We start from the raw sequence: 18,319 nt of genomic DNA on the forward strand, positions 1-18,319 counted from the left end.
TCTCCTCTTCCCACAATCGCATACAAGATTTCTCTCACGCTTCCCCCCTACTCTGGAACTCTCTACCACAACATATCAGACTCTCGCCTACCATGGAAACCTTCAAAAAGAACCTGAAGACCGACCTCTTCCGACAAGCCTACAACCTGCAGTAACCACCGATCCACCAAACCGCTGCACGACCAGCTCTACCCTCGCCCACTGTATCCTCACCCATCCCGTTGTAGATTGTGAGCCCTCGCGGGCAGGGTCCTATCTCCTCCTGGACCAGTTGTGACTTGTATTGTTTAAGATTACTGTACTTGTATGTATTATGTACACCCCTCCTCACATGTAAAGCACCATGGAATAAATGGCGCTATAATAATAAATAATAATAATAATAATAGTATACACGAGGAACCAAGTGAGCAAATCGTCTTTTGAGGCCAGTTGAGAATGTTGCACTCATTTTTTGTGTGCAAGATTTAGGGATTGATGTGTAAAAACCTGGAATGTGAACATCTAAACCTATTCCATTTTTATATGATTATTCCAGTCAGCAACGTAAGAAAACCGAAGATGGACGCCTACCCTTGTTTAGGTGAGTGGTATTGCTACACTCTGTCGTGATCCATCTGTATGAACATCTCTAGGTAGTCTTCTACCATATCTCCACCTCCTTATATGTATATAATTGGCCAAGAACAGTTGGTCTTCAAGAGGCAACGTTCTCAGGGTGCTGAGAAGTCCAGTGGTGACAGAAGGCACCATGGTTGCGTAGATCGCAGTGTCTGCGATGGGCCAGAAATATTTTCTCCATTATGGTCAGTGACCTCCTATAGATTATTATTTCCTCCCCTCAAGTTATCCACCAGCGCCCCAAAAATCAGAAGAGCACTTGGTGCCAGATCAGATTACCCTTAATTCACTTATTTTTTACATCTGTGATTGTAATATTGAACTTTGGCAGATCCTGAAAAGGTAAAGAAGTATCAGCGCATTGTTGGCGAGATGGCGTTCCAGCTGGACCGCCGGATACTGAGCGCCATCTTCCTGGAACAACAACGATTGTACGGATACTGCGTGTGTGATATAGAAGAAAAGATCTTACAGGTAGGGAAGATAAAACGCCATTGTGATTGTAAAAGTGATAAAACTTAGAGGAGCTTGGCCAGTTTTTGAGTTGTAGTCAGCTTGGAGAGAGTTGTAGACACACTGCATTGTCATTAGATGTCTCTGGTCTTCAAATAAAATGGATTTCTTGGGTTTGTCCAGGAATTTATGAAAATGTCAGTGGCCTCAATGGCCTCAAATTTGATACCTGAATGCCTGACACGAGACAGCTCAGATTAGTAGTGTCCAAAGATGGCCAAGTTTAGTCTCATAACCAAGAGGATCGTAAATGTGGATTTTTAGAATATATTTAATGATTGCAGGTGACCACAAATCCACAGACCAGCAAAGTCAATGAAAAATTAAGATCTGATTTGCTCCTGTGCTACCATCACATCATGGAAGAGTTGCAGATGTTGGGCTATATCCCCGAAGTTCACGGCCACTTTACAGAACACCAGGTCAACAACTTTGGGATCATAAAGGAAGGAACCATTGCAAATGAAGAATTTTCCTCCATTAATGACCCACAATACCTGAGGAACATGATATCGGAGTACATGCCATGTGACAGCGTGACGGACGTCCTGGTCATCCTCGAATGTCTGGCACATTTGGCCAAAGAAGATGGAACGCCGCTGTTCATCCATTAACTATGGGGTTGCCCTGACCAAATGACAAGTCGGCATTCCTATCTGCCATCCGGTGAACTTCACATTCCGTCTTTGGTCAGGACTCAGACTTCCACATTAAAGGTTCCAGTGAATGACTCGAGGGCTTTATTTCAGTTGTTTTACTTTTGTTGTCCACTTGGCTATGTGATCACGAAATCCAGTCCTTCCTCAGGATCCATTCCCACCATCAGTGTCTGTTCAGCTGAATCTCCACATGAATCCCGCACCTCAGCTCACTTGCGTTTATCCTGCGTTTTTGTCTCTCTTTGGTATGTAGAATAATGATATGTACAGTGGGTACGGAAAGTTTTCAGACCCCTTTACATTTTTCACTCTTTGTTTCATTGCAGCCATTTGGTAAATTCAAAAAAGTTCATTTTTTCTCATTAATGCACACTATGCACCCCATACTGACTGAAAAATACAGAAATGTAGAAATGCTTGCAAATTATTCAGCCTCTTTGCTCAGTATTGAGTAGACGCACTTTTTGAGCTGGTACAGCCATGAGTCTTCTTGGGAATGATGCCACAAGTTTTTCACCCCTGGATTTGGTGTGGCCCCCAGGGTCAGTATCAGTGTGGCCCCCTGGTCAGTATCAGTGCGGCCCCCTGGCCAGTATCAGTGCGGCCCCCAGGGTCAGTATCAGTGCGGCCCCCTGGTCAGTATCAGTGCGGCCCCCTGGTCAGTATCAGTGCGGCCCTCTGGTCGGTATCAGTTCGGCCTTCTGGTCGGTGTCAGTGCGGCCCCCTGGTCGGTATCAGTGCGGCCCCCTGGTCGGTGTCAGTGCGACCTCCTGGTCGGTATCAGTGCGGCCCCCTGGTCGGTATCAGTGCGGCCCCCTGGTCGGTATCAGTGCGGGCCCCTGGTCAGTATCAGTGCGGCCCCCTGGTCAGTATCAGTGCGGCCCCCTGGTCAGTATCAGTGCGGCCCCCTGGTCAGTATCAGTGCGGCCCCCTGGTCGGTATCAGTGCGGCCCCCTGGTCGGTATCAGTGCGGCCCCCTGGTCGGTATCAGTGCGGCCCCCTGGTCGGTATCAGTGCGGCCCCCTGGTCGGTATCAGTGCGGCCCCCTGGTCGGTATCAGTGCGGGCCCCTGGTCGGTATCAGTGCGGCTCCCTGGTCGGTATCAGTGCGGCCCCCTGGTCAGTATCAGTGCGGCCCCCTGGTCGGTATCAGTGCGGCCCCCTGGTCGGTATCAGTGCGGCCCCCTGGTCGGTATCAGTGCAGCCCCCTGGTCGGTATCAGTGCGGCCCCCTGGTCGGTATCAGTGCGGCCCCCTGGTCGGTATCAGTGCGGCCCCCTGGTCGGTATCAGTGCGGCCCCCTGGTCGGTATCAGTTCGGCCCCTGGTCGGTGTCAGTGCGGCCTCCAGGTCGGTGTCAGTGCGGCCCCCTGGTCGGTATCAGTGCGGCCTCCAGGTCGGTGTCAGTGCGGCCCCCTGGTCGGTATCAGTTCGGCCCCCTGGTCGGTATCAGTTCTGCCCCCTGGTCGGTATCAGTGCGGCCTCCTGGTCGGTATCAGTGCGGCCCCCTGGTCGGTATCAGTGCGGCCCCCTGGTCGGTATCAGTGCGGCCCCCTGGTCGGTATCAGTGCGGCCCCCTGGTCGGTATCAGTGCGGCCCCCTGGTCGGTATCAGTGCGGCCCCCTGGTCGGTATCAGTGCGGCCTCCTGGTCGGTATCAGTGCGGCCCCCTGGTCGGTATCAGTTCGGCCCCTGGTCGGTATCAGTGCGGCCTCCAGGTCGGTGTCAGTGCGGCCCCCTGGTCGGTATCAGTGCGGCCTCCAGGTCGGTGTCAGTGCGGCCCCCTGGTCGGTATCAGTTCGGCCCCCTGGTCGGTATCAGTTCTGCCCCCTGGTCGGTATCAGTGCGGCCTCCTGGTCGGTATCAGTGCGGCCTCCTGGTCGGTATCAGTGCGGCCCCCTGGTCGGTATCAGTGCGGCCCCCTGGTCGGTATCAGTGCGGCCTCCTGGTCGGTATCAGTGCGGCCCCCTGGTCGGTATCAGTGCGGCCCCCTGGTCGGTATCAGTGCGGCCTCCTGGTCGGTATCAGTGCGGCCCCCTGGTCGGTATCAGTTCGGCCCCCTGGTCGGTATTAGTTCGGCCCCCTGGTCGGTATAGTGCGGCCTCCTGGTCGGTATCAGTGCGGCCTCCTGGTCGGTATCAGTGCGGCCCCCTGGTCGGTATCAGTGCGGCCCCCTGGTCGGTATCAGTTCGGCCTCCTGGTCGGTATCAGTTCGGCCCCCTGGTCGGTATAGTGCGGCCTCCTGGTCGGTATCAGTGCGGCCTCCTGGTCGGTATCTGTGCGGCCCCCTGGTCGGTATCAGTGTGGCCTCCTGGTCGGTATCAGTGCGGCCCCCTGGTCGGTATCAGTGTGGCCTCCTGGTCGGTATCAGTGTGACCCCCGGTATCAGTGCGGCCCCCTGGTCGGTATCAGTGCGGCCCCCTGGTCGGTATCAGTTCGGCCTCCTGGTCGGTATCAGTTCGGCCCCCTGGTCGGTATAGTGCGGCCTCCTGGTCGGTATCAGTGCGGCCTCCTGGTCGGTATCAGTGTGGCCTCCTGGTCGGTATCAGTGCGGCCCCCTGGTCGGTATCAGTGTGGCCTCCTGGTCGGTATCAGTGCGGCCCCCTGGTCGGTATCAGTGTGGCCTCCTGGTCGGTATCAGTGTGACCCCCGGTATCAGTGTCAGTGCGGCCCCCGGTATCAGTGCGGCCCCTGGGATCACTGTGGCCCCTGGTATCACTGTGGCCCCCAGCGCTCTCACATCTGGGCTCCTCGCTGCACTATATTTTATTATTTTGAAACATACTTGACTCCGAGCTTTCCTTTGCCCCCCACATTCGATCACTGGCTCACTCTTGTCATCTGCATCTCAAAAATATTTCTAGAATTCGACCTTTTCTTACTTTTGACTCCGCAAAAACTCTTACTGTTTCTCTTATTCATTCTCGTCTCGACTATTGTAACTCTCTTCTAATCGGTCTCCCTCTTACCAAACTCTCCCCCCTCCAATCTGTCTTGAATGCTGCAGCCAGGATCATATTCCTCACCAATCGTTACACCGATGCCTCTACCTTGTGCCAGTCATTACACTGGCTACCCATCCACTCCAGAATTCAGTATAAACTTATTACCCTCACCCACAAAGCCCTCCATGGCTCAGCACCACCCTACATCTCCTCCCTTGTTTCAGTATACCACCCTACCCGCGCCCTCCGTTCTGCTGATGACCTGAGATTAGTATCCTCAATAGTCAGAACCTCCCACTCCCGTCTCCAAGACTTTACACGTGCTGCGCCAATTCTTTGGAATGCACTTCCCAGGTCAATACGATTAGTCCCCAGTCCCCACAATTTTAAGCGTGCCCTGAAAACGCATTTATTCAGACTGGCCTATCGCCTCAACACATTAACCTAATCTATCCCTGTGTGGCACAGCCAAAAGTTTTACCATAACCAGGTTCCCCGCATCATGTCCCCACATGCTTTATGCCTCCATTAGCCCTCTGTGTCTGTACTGTTACACACTTAACATTATGGCTGGTCCATACAATCAGGGCAACTGTTACCACCCACCTTTCGTGTCTCCCTCTTTCCTCATAGACTGTAAGCTTGTGAGCAGGGCCCTCACTCCTCTTGGGATCTGTTATGATCTATGTGATTATTGTTATGCTGTAATGTCTATTGTCTGTACAAATCCCCTCTGAAATGTAAAGTGCTGCGGAATATGTCGGCGCTATAGAAATAACATTTATTATTATCAACACAGAACAGAATTCAGTGACCAATCAGGAGCCCCTCTCGTCAGTGACCAATCATGAGCCGCCCTCATCAGTGACCAATCAGGAGCCGCTGTGGATTATTGCAGCCAATCAGTTAATCGCTATCATCCTTCATCCGCCCATCACAGGACAGCAGGAATCTGATTGGCTCCTTTCTCCTCCCAATGTGTTGTTGATTCTCACGGCGGTGACGTCAGGGCGGGGCGTGGCGCTAGGCTCCGCCTACAGGAAGCAGCTACGGGCACATTGGTCGGTGATGGACCCGCGCGGAGAGCGGAGCTGAGGATGAGACCGGGGCCGAGACCGGAACCACTGCCCGGGCACACACCGGGGGCAGCAGCCGCCATGGGCGGGACACGTCGCGGCCTCCTGTGTCTGGTGCTGCTGCTGAGCCAGATGGTGAGTGCGGAGGTAACAGCTGCTGCCCCGAGACCCCGGACAGCCCCCACACCCCGAGACCCCCGACAGCCCCCACACCCCGAGACCCCGGACAGCCCCCACACCCCGAGACCCCCGACAGCCCCCACACCCCGAGACCCCGGACAGCCCCCACACCCCGAGACCCCGGACAGCCCCCACACCCCGAGACCCCCGACAGCCCCCACACCCCGAGACCCCGGACAGCCCCCACACCCCGAGACCCCCGACAGCCCCCACACCCCGAGACCCCGGACAGCCCCCACACCCCGAGACCCCCGACAGCCCCCACACCCCGAGACCCCGGACAGCCCCCACACCCCGAGACCCCGGACAGCCCCCACACCCCGAGACCCCCGACAGCCCCCACACCCCGAGACCCCGGACAGCCCCCACACCCCGAGACCCCCGACAGCCCCCACACCCCGAGCTCCGAGACCCCCGACAGCCCCCACACCCCGAGACCCCGGACAGCCCCCACACCCCGAGACCCCCGACAGCCCCCACACCCCGAGACCCCGGACAGCCCCCACACCCCGAGCTCCGAGACCCCGGACAGCCCCCACACCCCGCGCTCCGAGACCCCCGACAGCCCCCACACCCCGCGCTCTGAGACCCCCGACAGCCCCCACACCCCGAGCTCCGAGACCCCCGACAGCCCCCACACCCCGAGCTCCGAGACCCCCGACAGCCCCCACACCCCGAGCTCCGAGACCCCGGACAGCCCCCACACCCCGAGCTCCGAGACCCCGGACAGCCCCCACACCCCGAGCTCCGAGACCCCGGACAGCCCCCACACCCCGAGCTCCGAGACCCCCGACAGCCCCCACACCCCGAGACCCCCGACAGCCCCCACACCCCGAGCTCCGAGACCCCCGACAGCCCCCACACCCCGAGCTCCGAGACCCCGGACAGCCCCCACACCCCGAGACCCCGGACAGCCCCCACACCCCGCGCTCCGAGACCCCGGACAGCCCCCACACCCCGCGCTCCGAGACCCCCGACAGCCCCCACACCCCGCGCTCTGAGACCCCCGACAGCCCCCACACCCCGCGCTCTGAGACCCCCGACAGCCCCCACACCCCGAGCTCCGAGACCCCCGACAGCCCCCACACCCCGAGCTCCGAGACCCCCGACAGCCCCCACACCCCGAGACCCCCGACAGCCCCCACACCCCGAGCTCCGAGACCCCCGACAGCCCCCACACCCCAAGCTCCGAGACCCCCGACAGCCCCCACACCCCGAGACCCCCGACAGCCCCCACACCCCGAGACCCCCGACAGCCCCCACACCCCGAGACCCCCGACAGCCCCCACATCCCGAGACCCCGGACAGCCCCCGAGACCCCCGACAGCCCCTACACCCCGAGCTCCGAGACCCCCGACAGCCCCCACACCCCGAGCTCCGAGACCCCCGACAGCCCCCACACCCCGAGCTCCGAGACCCCCGACAGCCCCCACACCCCGAGACCCCCGACAGCCCCCACACCCCGAGACCCCCGACAGCCCCCACACCCCGAGACCCCCGACAGCCCCCACACCTCGAGACCCCCGACAGCCCCCACACCCCGAGACCCCCGACGGCCCCCACACCCCGAGCTCCGAGACTCCCGACGGCCCCCACACCCCGAGCTCCGAGACCCTCGACGGCCCCCACACCCCGAGCTCCGAGACCCTCGACGGCCCCCACACCCCGAGACCCCTAACAGCCCCCACACCCCGAGCTCTGAGATCCCTGCCCCCCCACACCCTGACGCCCCCCATCCTGAGCTGCCGTACACCTTGGGCTCCGACACCCTTCCCCCAGTATCGGAGCCTGCACCCTGGAGATGATGGGGTGACCCCTTGTGATTTGTGTTTTCTGGTCTCTTCCCCAGGGCGGCGGTGAAGGGAGCGGCGTGTCGCTGCCTGAGTCCCTGCTCTTTGTATCCACCCTGGACGGGAGTCTCCACGCTGTCAGTAAGAGGACCGGCGCCATCACATGGACACTAAAAGAAGGTGACTGCAGCCGCACATCCCCCGCGGATCGCCAGCGAGGGCTCAGGGTGTGATGGGTTTATCAGGATGCGGTGCAGCAGCTCTGACATGTGCTGTTCTCTCTGCAGATCCCGTGCTCCAGGTCCCGACCCACGTGGAAGAGTAAGTGCTGCGCCGTGAGTCCGGCCCCCGCCGCGCTGCGTTGTCAGTGAGGGAACGTGGAAGCTGGCCCCCGCCGCGCTGCGTTGTCTTTGAGAGAGCGGAGTCTGGCCCCCGAGTCGCTGCGTTGTCGGAGTCCGACCCCCGCGTCGCTGCGTTGTCGCTAAGGGAGCAGGAGTCCGGCCCCCGCGTCGCTGCGTTGTCGCTAAGGGAGCAGGAGTCCGGCCCCCGCGTCGCTGCGTTGTCGCTGAGGGAGCAGGAGTCCGGCCCCCGCGTCGCTGCGTTGTCGCTGAGGGAGCAGGAGTCCGGCCCCCGCGTCGCTGCGTTGTCGCTGAGGGGGCAGGAGTGCGGCCCCGGCGTCGCTGCGTTGTCGCTGAGGGGGCAGGAGTGCGGCCCCGGCGTCGCTGCGTTGTCGCTGAGGGGGCAGGAGTGCGGCCCCGGCGTCGCTGCGTTGTCGCTGAGGGGGCAGGAGTGCGGCCCCGGCGTCGCTGCGTTGTCGCTGAGGGGGCAGGAGTGCGGCCCCGGCGTCGCTGCGTTGTCGCTGAGGGGGCAGGAGTGCGGCCCCGGCGTCGCTGCGTTGTCGCTGAGGGGGCAGGAGTGCGGCCCCGGCGTCGCTGCGTTGTCGCTGAGGGGGCAGGAGTGCGGCCCCGGCGTCGCTGCGTTGTCGCTGAGGGGGCAGGAGTGCGGCCCCGGCGTCGCTGCGTTGTCGCTGAGGGGGCAGGAGTGCGGCCCCGGCGTCGCTGCGTTGTCGCTGAGGGGGCAGGAGTGCGGCCCCGGCGTCGCTGCGTTGTCGCTGAGGGGGCAGGAGTGCGGCCCCGGCGTCGCTGCGTTGTCGCTGAGGGGGCAGGAGTGCGGCCCCGGCGTCGCTGCGTTGTCGCTGAGGGGGCAGGAGTGCGGCCCCGGCGTCGCTGCGTTGTCGCTGAGGGGGCAGGAGTGCGGCCCCGGCGTCGCTGCGTTGTCGCTGAGGGGGCAGGAGTGCGGCCCCGGCGTCGCTGCGTTGTCGCTGAGGGGGCAGGAGTGCGGCCCCGGCGTCGCTGCGTTGTCGCTGAGGGGGCAGGAGTGCGGCCCCGGCGTCGCTGCGTTGTCGCTGAGGGGGCAGGAGTGCGGCCCCGGCGTCGCTGCGTTGTCGCTGAGGGGGCAGGAGTGCGGCCCCGGCGTCGCTGCGTTGTCGCTGAGGGGGCAGGAGTGCGGCCCCGGCGTCGCTGCGTTGTCGCTGAGGGGGCAGGAGTGCGGCCCCGGCGTCGCTGCGTTGTCGCTGAGGGGGCAGGAGTGCGGCCCCGGCGTCGCTGCGTTGTCGCTGAGGGGGCAGGAGTGCGGCCCCGGCGTCGCTGCGTCGTCGCTGAGGGGGCAGGAGTGCGGCCCCCGCTGAGGGGGCAGGAGTGCGGCCCCCGCGTTGCGTTGTCGGTGAGGGAACGTGGAAGCTGGCCCCCGCCGCTCTGCATTGTCTTTGAGAGAGCGGAGTCCGGCCCCCGAGTCGCTACGTTGTCGGTGAGGGGGCAGGAGTCCGGCCCCCGCGTCGCTACGTTGTCGGTGAGGGGGCAGGAGTCCGGCCCCCGCGTCGCTACGTTGTCGGTGAGGGGGCAGGAGTCCGGCCCCCGCGTCGCTACGTTGTCGGTGAGGGGGCAGGAGTCCGGCCCCCGCGTCGCTACGTTGTCGGTGAGGGGGCAGGAGTCCGGCCCCCGCGTCGCTACGTTGTCGGTGAGGGGGCAGGAGTCCGGCCCCCGCGTCGCTGCGTTGTCAGTGAGGGGCAGGAGTCCGGCCCCCACGGTGCCTAGATGATAGAGTGTAGTTCTAATGGCCTCTATTCCAGAGTCTCCCCTCTTCTCTCTGCAGGCCGGCCTTCCTGCCTGATCCCAATGACGGCAGCCTGTACACACTGGGCAGTACGCACGGCGAGGGACTGACAGTAAGTCTCGGCGCGGGGGGAGGAGCCTGCATGTAAATGAGTTAGTAACCCTTTCATGCTCAGAGGAATGATATTTGTGGCTCATCCTGTGGCCACAGGGGGCGCTGCTGTCACGGAGCTCGTCCCTGTGTGTTATGTGGGAACATTGTGACGACACTGCAGCTGTGGGCAGCACCTCTCTGATCCGCCATCCTGTATTACAGAAGCTCCCGTTCACCATCCCGGAGTTGGTGGCAGCGTCGCCGTGTCGCAGCTCCGACGGTATCTTGTATATGGGTGAGTCGGAGATGTCCGGGGGCTGCTTTTATATGCATGGGGGGGCCGCTGGGTCTGTTAGTGCTGTATTGCCAGTGGCCGCTGAGCCTGGGGGCCCTTTGGGCCGGGGGTCTGTCTGTGCTGGCTGTCTGCTCCACAGTGAAGAAGCAAGTCGTCTGGCTCATCGTGGGGGTGGGGCCTTGAGTTGGGGGTCTGTCGTTGGGTCGGGGTCTGTCGCTGCTGCCTTGCCCCTGGCTGCTCGCTCTCTGCAGGGAAGAAGCAGGACGTCTGGCTCGTCGTGGTCCTGCAGGGTGGGGCCTTGGGTCGGGGGTCTATTGTTGGGCCGGTGGTCTGTTGAGGGCCTTGGGTCGGGGTCTGTCGCTACTGCCTTGCAGCTGGCTGCTCGCTCCTGACCCCTGCGCTAACTGTCCGCGGGGAAGAAGCAGGACGTCCTGCTCGTCGTGGATTTGGTGACGGGGGGGTAGGGCCTTGCGCCGGGGGTCTGTTGTTTGGCCGAGGGGTCTTATGCTGTTGCCTTGCCCCTGGCTGCTAGCTCTTGACCCCTGTGCTCGTTCTCCACACGGAAGAAGCAGAACATCTGGCTCGTCGTGGACTTGGTGACGGGGGGCTTTGGGCCAGGGTTCTGTCATTGGGCCAGGGGTCTGTTGGGGGGCCTTGCGCCGGGGTGTATTGTTGTGTCGGGGGGCCTTGGGCTGTTGGTCTGTCGTTGGGTCAGGGGTCTGTTGGGGGGTCTTGGGCTGGGGGGGTCTGTGGCTGCTGCCTTGCCCCTGGCTGCTTGTTCCTGACCCCTGCCCTAACTCTCCGCGGAGAAGAAGCAGGACGTCTAGGGCTTCTCGTGGGGCCTTGCATCGGGGGTCTGTCGTTGAGTCGGGGTGTCTCTTGGGGGGGGCCTTGGGTTGGGGGGTTTGTCGCTTCTGCCTTGCCGCTGGCTGCTCGCTCCTGACCCCTACGCTCCTCTGCAGGGAAGAAGCAGGACGTCTGGCTTATCGTGGACCTGGTGATGGGTTGGGGCCTTGTGCCGGGGATCTCTCGTTGGGTCGGGGGTCTGTTGGGGGGACCTTAAGCCCAAGGTCTTTCGTTGGGCCAAGGGGGTCTGTCGCTACTGCCTTGCCACTGGCTGCTCGCTTCTGACCCCTGCGCTCCCTCTCTGCAGGGAAGAAGCAGGATGTCTGGCTTATCGTGGACCTGGTGATGGGGGGGTGAGGCCTTGCGCTGGGGATCTGTCGTTGGGGGTCTGTTGGCGGGTCTTAAGCCCGGGGTCTGTCGTCGGGCCAGGGGGGGGTCTGTCGCTGCTGCCTTGTTGCTGGCTGCTCGCTCTTGACCCCTGCACTCCTCTGCAGGGAAGAAGCAGGACGTCTGGCTCGTCGTGGACCTGGTGACGGGGGATAAGCAGCAGACGTTGACCTCGTCCTTTGCAGAGAGCCTGTGCCCCTCCTCGTCTCTGCTGTACCTTGGCCGGACCGGTGCGTCTCCTCTCTGGTGGTCTGCTCGGTCCCTCGCCTGGGGACAGTCACATGACAAGGCCTCTTGTCTTGCAGAATACACGATCACCATGTACGACACCAAGAACAAGCAGCTGCGCTGGAACGCCACCTACTACGACTACGCGGCCACCCTGCCGGACGAGGGCACGGACTACAGTGAGTGGTCGGGAGGGAGGCTGGGGGTTGTAGTCCTGCCTTCTTACCTAACCTGTCCTCCCAGAAATGTCGCACTTCGTGTCCAATGGGGACGGTCTGGTGGTGACGGTGGACGGCGACTCTGGGGACGTCCTGTGGATTCAGAACTACGGCTGTCCAGTGGTGGCACTGTATATGTGGCAGAGAGATGGCCTGAGGAAGGTGCTGCACACGAACGTCGGGGTGGAGACGCTGCGCTACCTCACCTTCATGTCCGGGGAGGTTGGCCGCATCACCAAGTGGAAGTATCCCTTCCCCAAAGAGACGCCGACCAAGAGCAAACTGACGTGAGTGTGTGAGATGGCGCCGTCCGGGGTGTTCAGGGGCGTTCATGTGGGTCACGCTGCCGCCACCTGTCAGGCCTGTGCTGTGCACTGACCTGTCTGACCCCCGTCATGACCCGCACAGACCCTCGGAGGTTCACTGATGTTCTTGTCTCCAGGCCGACACTGTATGTGGGGAAATACTCTGCCAGCCTCTACGCCTCCTCCTCTCTGGTGCACGAGGGCGTCGCGGTCATGGTGAGTCTGCGTCCTGCTGTCAGGGGCGGCCATGACATGCACTGGTCAGTGACTGCTGCATGCTGATGGTTTCCAGTGCATCCACACTGCTGGTGCTCTCCTTCGCCATACTCACAGCATCTGTTCTGCTTGCAGCCGCGAGGGAAGGCGATGCCGCTGCTGGATGGCCCCAGGACGGACGGGGTGACAATTGAGCAGAGTGGGGAGTGCGAGGTCACACCCAGCACAGATCTGAAGATCCCGTCCGGCTTAAAGGGGAAGGAGCAGCTGGATTACTGGAGGACTCAATGGCTGCTGATAGGTATGTGCCCCTCCCCCCGTGGAGCCCCCCACAGTGCCCCCGACCTCCTCTGGATCTATGATGTCCGGATCTTTCCATAGGTCACCACGAGATCCCACAGTTTGCGCCCACCACGATCCTGGACACCTTCCCCACCACCCTGCCGCGGGGTGAGAAAAACGTCATCGAGGGCGGAGCAGAGCAGAGGCGGTTCCCAGAGGTGCGTATCCCTGTGTGAGCGGCCTGAAGGTGTCGCTGCTGTATAAACACTTGCATCTCACTCCCTGCAGGAAGTGGTGAGGACAGCAGAGGGGCCGACCACAGAGCTGCCGCCGGCCTTCACTAAGGACTTATCCGATGTCTCCCAGCCGTTCCTGCTCAAACCTGAGGCGCCAGTGGACTCCATGCTGAAGGACCTGGCCACCATCATCCTCAGCACCTTCCTTCTGGCGGGATGGTTGGCCTTCATCATCACCTACCCCAAGGTAAATCCCGTGGGTCTCCTGCCGACTCATTCCCCTGCGGGGTTGTCGGCTGCTGCCAGTGGCTCGCTCTCCTCTCCCTGCCGCCAGTGGCTCGCTCTCCTCTCCCTGCCGCCAGTGGCTCGCTCTCCTCTCCCTGCCGCCAGTGGCTCGCTCTCCTCTCCCTGCCGCCAGTGGCTCGCTCTCCTCTCCCTGCCGCCAGTGGCTCGCTCTCCTCTCCCTGCCGCCAGTGGCTCGCTCTCCTCTCCCTGCCGCCAGTGGCTCGCTCTCCTCTCCCTGCCGCCAGTGGCTCGCTCTCCTCTCCCTGCCGCCAGTGGCTCGCTCTCCTGTCCCCTCCCTAGCGGCTTGCTCTCCTCTCCCTGCCGCCAGTGGCTCGCTTGCTCTCCTCTCCCTGCCGCCAGTGGCTCGCTTGCTCTCCTCTCCCTGCCGCCAGTGGCTCGCTTGCTCTCCTCTCCCTGCCGCCAGTGACTCGCTTGCACTCCTCTCCCTGCCGCCAGTGGCTCGCTCTCCTGTCCCCTCCCTGGCGGCTTGCTCTCCTCTCCCTGCCGCCAGTAGCTTGCTCCCCTCTCCTCTCCCTGCCGCCAATGGCTCGCTCTCCTGTCCCCTCTCCAGCGCCTCGCACTCCCGCCCCCTCCCCGGCAGCTCGCTCCCCCATGTCACAATTCCCGCTACCCTCGTCTCCAGAGCGTGCACCAGCAGCAGCAGCTCCAGCACCAGCAGTTCCAGAAGCAGCTGGAGGAGAAGATTCTGCAGATGCAGCGCAGCACCTTCCAGCCCCCGGCCGACGTCTCAGCAGATTGCGACGACCTGCAGGGGGAGAGCTCCACTAACAGCACCCCCAACGTGTCTCCCCGAGCCTCCAACCTCTCGCTGCTCTCCAATCTCTCCACGTCCGAGGTCGGCAGCGTGATCTCCACCGAGCAGGAAGATGCAGGTAATGGCGGGATTACTCCCCCGCTCTGATTGTCGCTGGTAGTCGCTGACCGCAGCTTCTCTGCAGATGAGGAGGCAAGGGTGACGGTGGGGAAGATCTCCTTCAGCCCCCGGGACGTCCTGGGTCACGGCGCAGAGGGCACAATAGTGTACCGGTAAGCGGCAGTCACAGGTGGAGGATGAGCCTCCGTGGTGCACAGCTCTTCACGTGGTCGTCTTCCTCCCTGCAGGGGGCGCTTCGATAACAGAGATGTCGCAGTGAAGAGGATTTTGCCTGAATGTTTCAGCTTTGCGGATCGAGAGGTTCAGCTCCTGAGAGAATCCGATGAGAATCCGAACGTCATCCGCTACTTCTGCACCGAGCGGGACCGGCAGTTCCAGTACATCGCCATCGAGCTGTGCATGGCCACCCTGCAAGAGGTGCGGGCGGGGGGTCGGGTCATGGAGGGTGTGGGCAAGGGGTGAGGGGGCACAGGTGAGGGGTCGGGGCATGGGCTGGCGGTAGGGGTGAGGTCAGGGCATGGGGTGAGGGGTCGGGGCGCAGATGAGCATGAGGGGTCGGGACGCAGGTTGGCTGTAGGGGTGAATGGTCAGGGCATAGACGAAAGGTAGGGGCACGTGTGAGCAGTAGGGTGAGGGGTCAGGGCATGGGTTGGCGGTAGTGAGGTTGGGGCGCGGGTTGGCGGTAGTGGTGAATGGTCAGGGCATGGACGGTCAGGGTGCAGGTGAGTGGTAGGGGTGATGGGTCGGGGTGCGGTTGGTGGGGTCCTGGGTGTCTCACTCTGCACTTTTCGTCTGTCAGTATGTGGAGGAGAAGGACTTTGACCGTCACGGCCTAGAGCCCATCAGCCTCCTGGAGCAGACCATGTCGGGGCTGGCGTACTTGCACTCTCTCAGCATCGGTAAGAGGCATCATTCTGGTGAGGGGCCGCTCTGAGAAAGTCTCTTATCGCTAATGGGACGTATGGACAGGAGCCTGTGTCATACCTCACTGCCTCCCCCTGTGACTGCTCTTACTGTAGAGAACTCCTCTCCCTCCTGCTGTAACTGTTCTTAATGTAGAGATGCCCTCTCCCTCCTGCTGTGACTGCTCTTACTGTAGAGATCTCCTCTCCTTCCCACTGTGACTGCTCTTACTGTAGAGAACTCCTCTCCCTCCTGCTGTAACTGTTCTTAATGTAGAGACGCCCTCTCCCTCCTGCTGTGACTGCTCTTACTGTAGAGATCTCTCCTTCCCACTGTGACTGCTCTTACTATAGAGAATGCTTCTCCCTCCCTCTGACTGCTCTTAGTGTAGAGATTTCCTCCTTCTCACTTTGACTGCTCTTACTGTAGAGAACGCCTCTCCTTCCCACTGTGACTGCTCTTACTGTAGAGAACGCCTCTCCTTCCCACTGTGACTGCTCTTACTGTAGAGATCGCCTCTCCCTCCCACTGTGACTGCTCTTAGTGTAGAGATCTCCTCTCCTTCCTGCTGTGACTGCTCTTACTGTAGAGAACCCCCCCTCTCATCCTACATAATGGGCCTGGATTAAGGGATGGCATTATGTGGCAGTGTTGTCTTCTCAGTTCACAGAGACCTGAAGCCTCACAACATCCTGATCTCGATGCCAAGCGCTCTCGGGAGGGTGAAGGCCATGATCTCAGACTTTGGGCTGTGTAAGAAGCTGGCGGTGGGCAGGCACAGCTTCAGCCGGCGCTCCGGGGTCCCCGGCACAGAAGGCTGGATTGCCCCGGAGATGTTATGTGAAGACTTTAAAGAGAACCCTGTAAGATCCGCCATTGTGATATGGGGTGCAGGCGGTGCATTGGGGAGGGTAGGGGCAGCAAGAAGGGTGGGGCATCGGGTAGTTGATGGGTGGAGCAGCAGGGGACGCCACTCACTGCCTTGTCTTGCAGACTTACACTGTGGACATCTTCTCTGCCGGCTGCGTCTTCTATTACGTGGTCTCAGAGGGGAGACACCCATTTGGCAAATCCCTGCAGAGGCAAGCCAATATCCTGCTTGGGGCGTCCAGCCTGGACTGCCTGAGCCTAGAGAAGCACGGTGAGCACGCAGACTGTGGCGGAGGCGCCAGCTACCTCCACCCTCACCGCTCTGCACTGCTCTGACCTCTCCTGTCTCCTGCCACAGAGGACCTGGTTGCACATCACCTGATCGAGCGGATGATCGACAAGGACCCGCAAAAACGACCGTCCGCCCCTGCCGTCCTCAAACACCCCTTCTTCTGGAGCCTGGAGAAACAGCTTCAGTTCTTCCAGGTCTGTAACCGTTATGCTAAAATCCCTGCGCACCCCCGAACCCCACTGTTTGGCGGCTGCTGCTGCGCTCGCTGTTTGGCGGCTGCTGCTGCGCTCGCTGTTTGGCGGCTGCTGCTGCGCTCGCTGTTTGGCGGCTGCTGCTGCGCTCGCTGTTTGGGCTCAGCAGCAGCTGTCACCAATCTCCTGGGCAGTCTTGTGACTGGTGCTTTTTTTCTGCAGGACGTCAGTGACCGGATAGAGAAAGAGGCTTTGGACGGAGTAGTTGTGAGGAGTCTTGAGAAGGGAGGACGGGAGGTGGTGAAGTTGGACTGGAGAGAACATATCACGGTGCCACTGCAGACAGGTCGGGCCGCTAGGCTGGGCATTTGGGCTGGGCAATCTCATCTTGCTGCTGGACTGCCTGGTGGGGCCGCCGGGCCAGGCTGCCTGGTGGGGCCGCCGGGCCAGGCTGCCTGGTGGGGCCGCCGGGTTGCCGTCTCCGTCTGTGCGTTACCGCGCTGCTTTTGTGTTACAGATCTCAGGAAGTTCCGCAGTTATAAGGGAAGATCCATAAGAGATTTACTGCGGGCGCTAAGAAATAAGGTGAGATGCCAAATTAGAAACAGACCATGCAGAGATCCTGGCAGCACAGAGTATTTCAGGAGAGGGGAGTACTGTGTCTGTAGTATCTGCTGTCTTACATGATGGGAGTTGTCATCCTCTGACGCTTGGTTCCCTCTCTGCAGAAGCACCACTACCGGGAGCTGCCGCCGGACGTGCAGGAGACGCTGGGAAACGTCCCGGATGAGTTTGTCTGTTACTTCACGTCTCGGTTCCCAGGACTCCTGCTGCACACGTACCTGGCCATGCAGCTGTGCAGCCGCGAGAGACTCTTCCAGCCCTATTATGCCCAGGAGCTGTGGGAGCCCGTCACCAGCATCGCGCCACCGCCGGAGGCATGAGCCGCCCTTGTCACACACACGGTGCCTTACACGGCCGGAGGGCCGCTCTGCTGCACAGTCCGTGGGGGATGTAGCAGAGCTGAGGCCTCGCAGTGATCCCACATTGCACTATGGCCTGAAGGGAAAACTCTTATTTATGGATGGAGCTCAGTATTCGGGGTCTGCGCCTGTCTTGGCAGGTGGCTGTTACTACAGGAAGTATCGGAGCATTAACTTATTTATGTTCTTTTATATTTGGTGCAGAAGACATTTTATAAAACTGGCGTGGAGGATGGTGGGGGGCGCTCAGCGCAGGGTTGGGGGGGCGCTCGGAGAGGATGGTTTGGGGTTTTTTAATGCTTTTTTATAAGGAAAATGTGATAATTGCAGAACTGTCTGCCCTTAATGTGGAATAAAAGTGGTTTCTCGTCAGTCAGAGCCCCTTGTACCTGGTGCTGCAGCCGGGACCTGTGGGGTTAACGTCGTTTGATCGAGCTCAAATTTTGGCTATCTCAATATCTGGAAAGGGGAATCGCTTTGTGGGGTCCAGACGAACAAGATTCTGACATTTTTTCCCCCCCATATGAGATCCGGTCAACCTAGTGAACAATAGCAAAAACAAACAACTTGAGAAGACTGGAACAGAGCTGAAGTCCAAGACCTGAGAAGCAGACTGAATCACCAGCACCAGGATAGGGTGTCGGCTGTCTTATATCCAGTCTGATACTCCAGAGATCCAATCGTTATCCTCCTCATCAGGTGGCAGATCACTACCAATTAATCCAACCTCACTACCTCCTGTCACCACAAGAGGGAGAACGGAAGGAGAACTCTCAACTGGTGGAGCCGAAAATGAGTTCACAACAGCCGGTACCATCAACCTATCAAAGATGGGAGCATCGCCCACAAATGGTATCATGCCACTAGGATAGATGTGCAACACAAAGTTTTTTTATTATAAT

General features: G+C 60.6%; 2 protein-coding genes across 2 annotated transcripts; both read left to right on the forward strand.

Moving 5' to 3' along the window:
- Nucleotides 1–540: 540 nt before the first annotated feature.
- LOC141073542 (speriolin-like) lies at nucleotides 541–2,533 on the forward strand. The gene is made up of 3 exons (XM_073560809.1): nucleotides 541–583; nucleotides 953–1,095; nucleotides 1,419–2,533. The coding sequence occupies exons 1-3, from the start codon at nucleotides 562–564 to the stop codon at nucleotides 1,746–1,748; spliced, it is 495 nt and encodes a 164-aa protein (XP_073416910.1). The 5' UTR covers nucleotides 541–561; the 3' UTR covers nucleotides 1,749–2,533.
- Nucleotides 2,534–5,698: 3,165 nt separating this feature from the next.
- On the forward strand, nucleotides 5,699–17,789 carry ERN1 (endoplasmic reticulum to nucleus signaling 1). The gene is made up of 22 exons (XM_073560794.1): nucleotides 5,699–5,945; nucleotides 7,840–7,960; nucleotides 8,068–8,101; nucleotides 9,932–10,004; nucleotides 10,208–10,280; nucleotides 11,621–11,743; nucleotides 11,819–11,920; nucleotides 11,985–12,246; nucleotides 12,402–12,480; nucleotides 12,616–12,781; nucleotides 12,862–12,980; nucleotides 13,051–13,245; nucleotides 13,927–14,176; nucleotides 14,243–14,330; nucleotides 14,406–14,595; nucleotides 14,978–15,077; nucleotides 15,745–15,944; nucleotides 16,075–16,222; nucleotides 16,310–16,437; nucleotides 16,657–16,780; nucleotides 16,952–17,019; nucleotides 17,163–17,789. Exons 1-22 carry the CDS (start codon nucleotides 5,832–5,834, stop codon nucleotides 17,376–17,378), a joined length of 2,973 nt encoding a protein of 990 aa, XP_073416895.1. The 5' UTR covers nucleotides 5,699–5,831; the 3' UTR covers nucleotides 17,379–17,789.
- Nucleotides 17,790–18,319: the final 530 nt, after the last annotated feature.

This window comes from Dendrobates tinctorius, unplaced genomic scaffold, assembly GCF_039654945.1.
Source record: "Dendrobates tinctorius isolate UK_male_01 unplaced genomic scaffold, ASM3965494v1 ptg000305l, whole genome shotgun sequence".
NCBI lineage: Eukaryota > Metazoa > Chordata > Amphibia > Anura > Dendrobatidae > Dendrobates > Dendrobates tinctorius.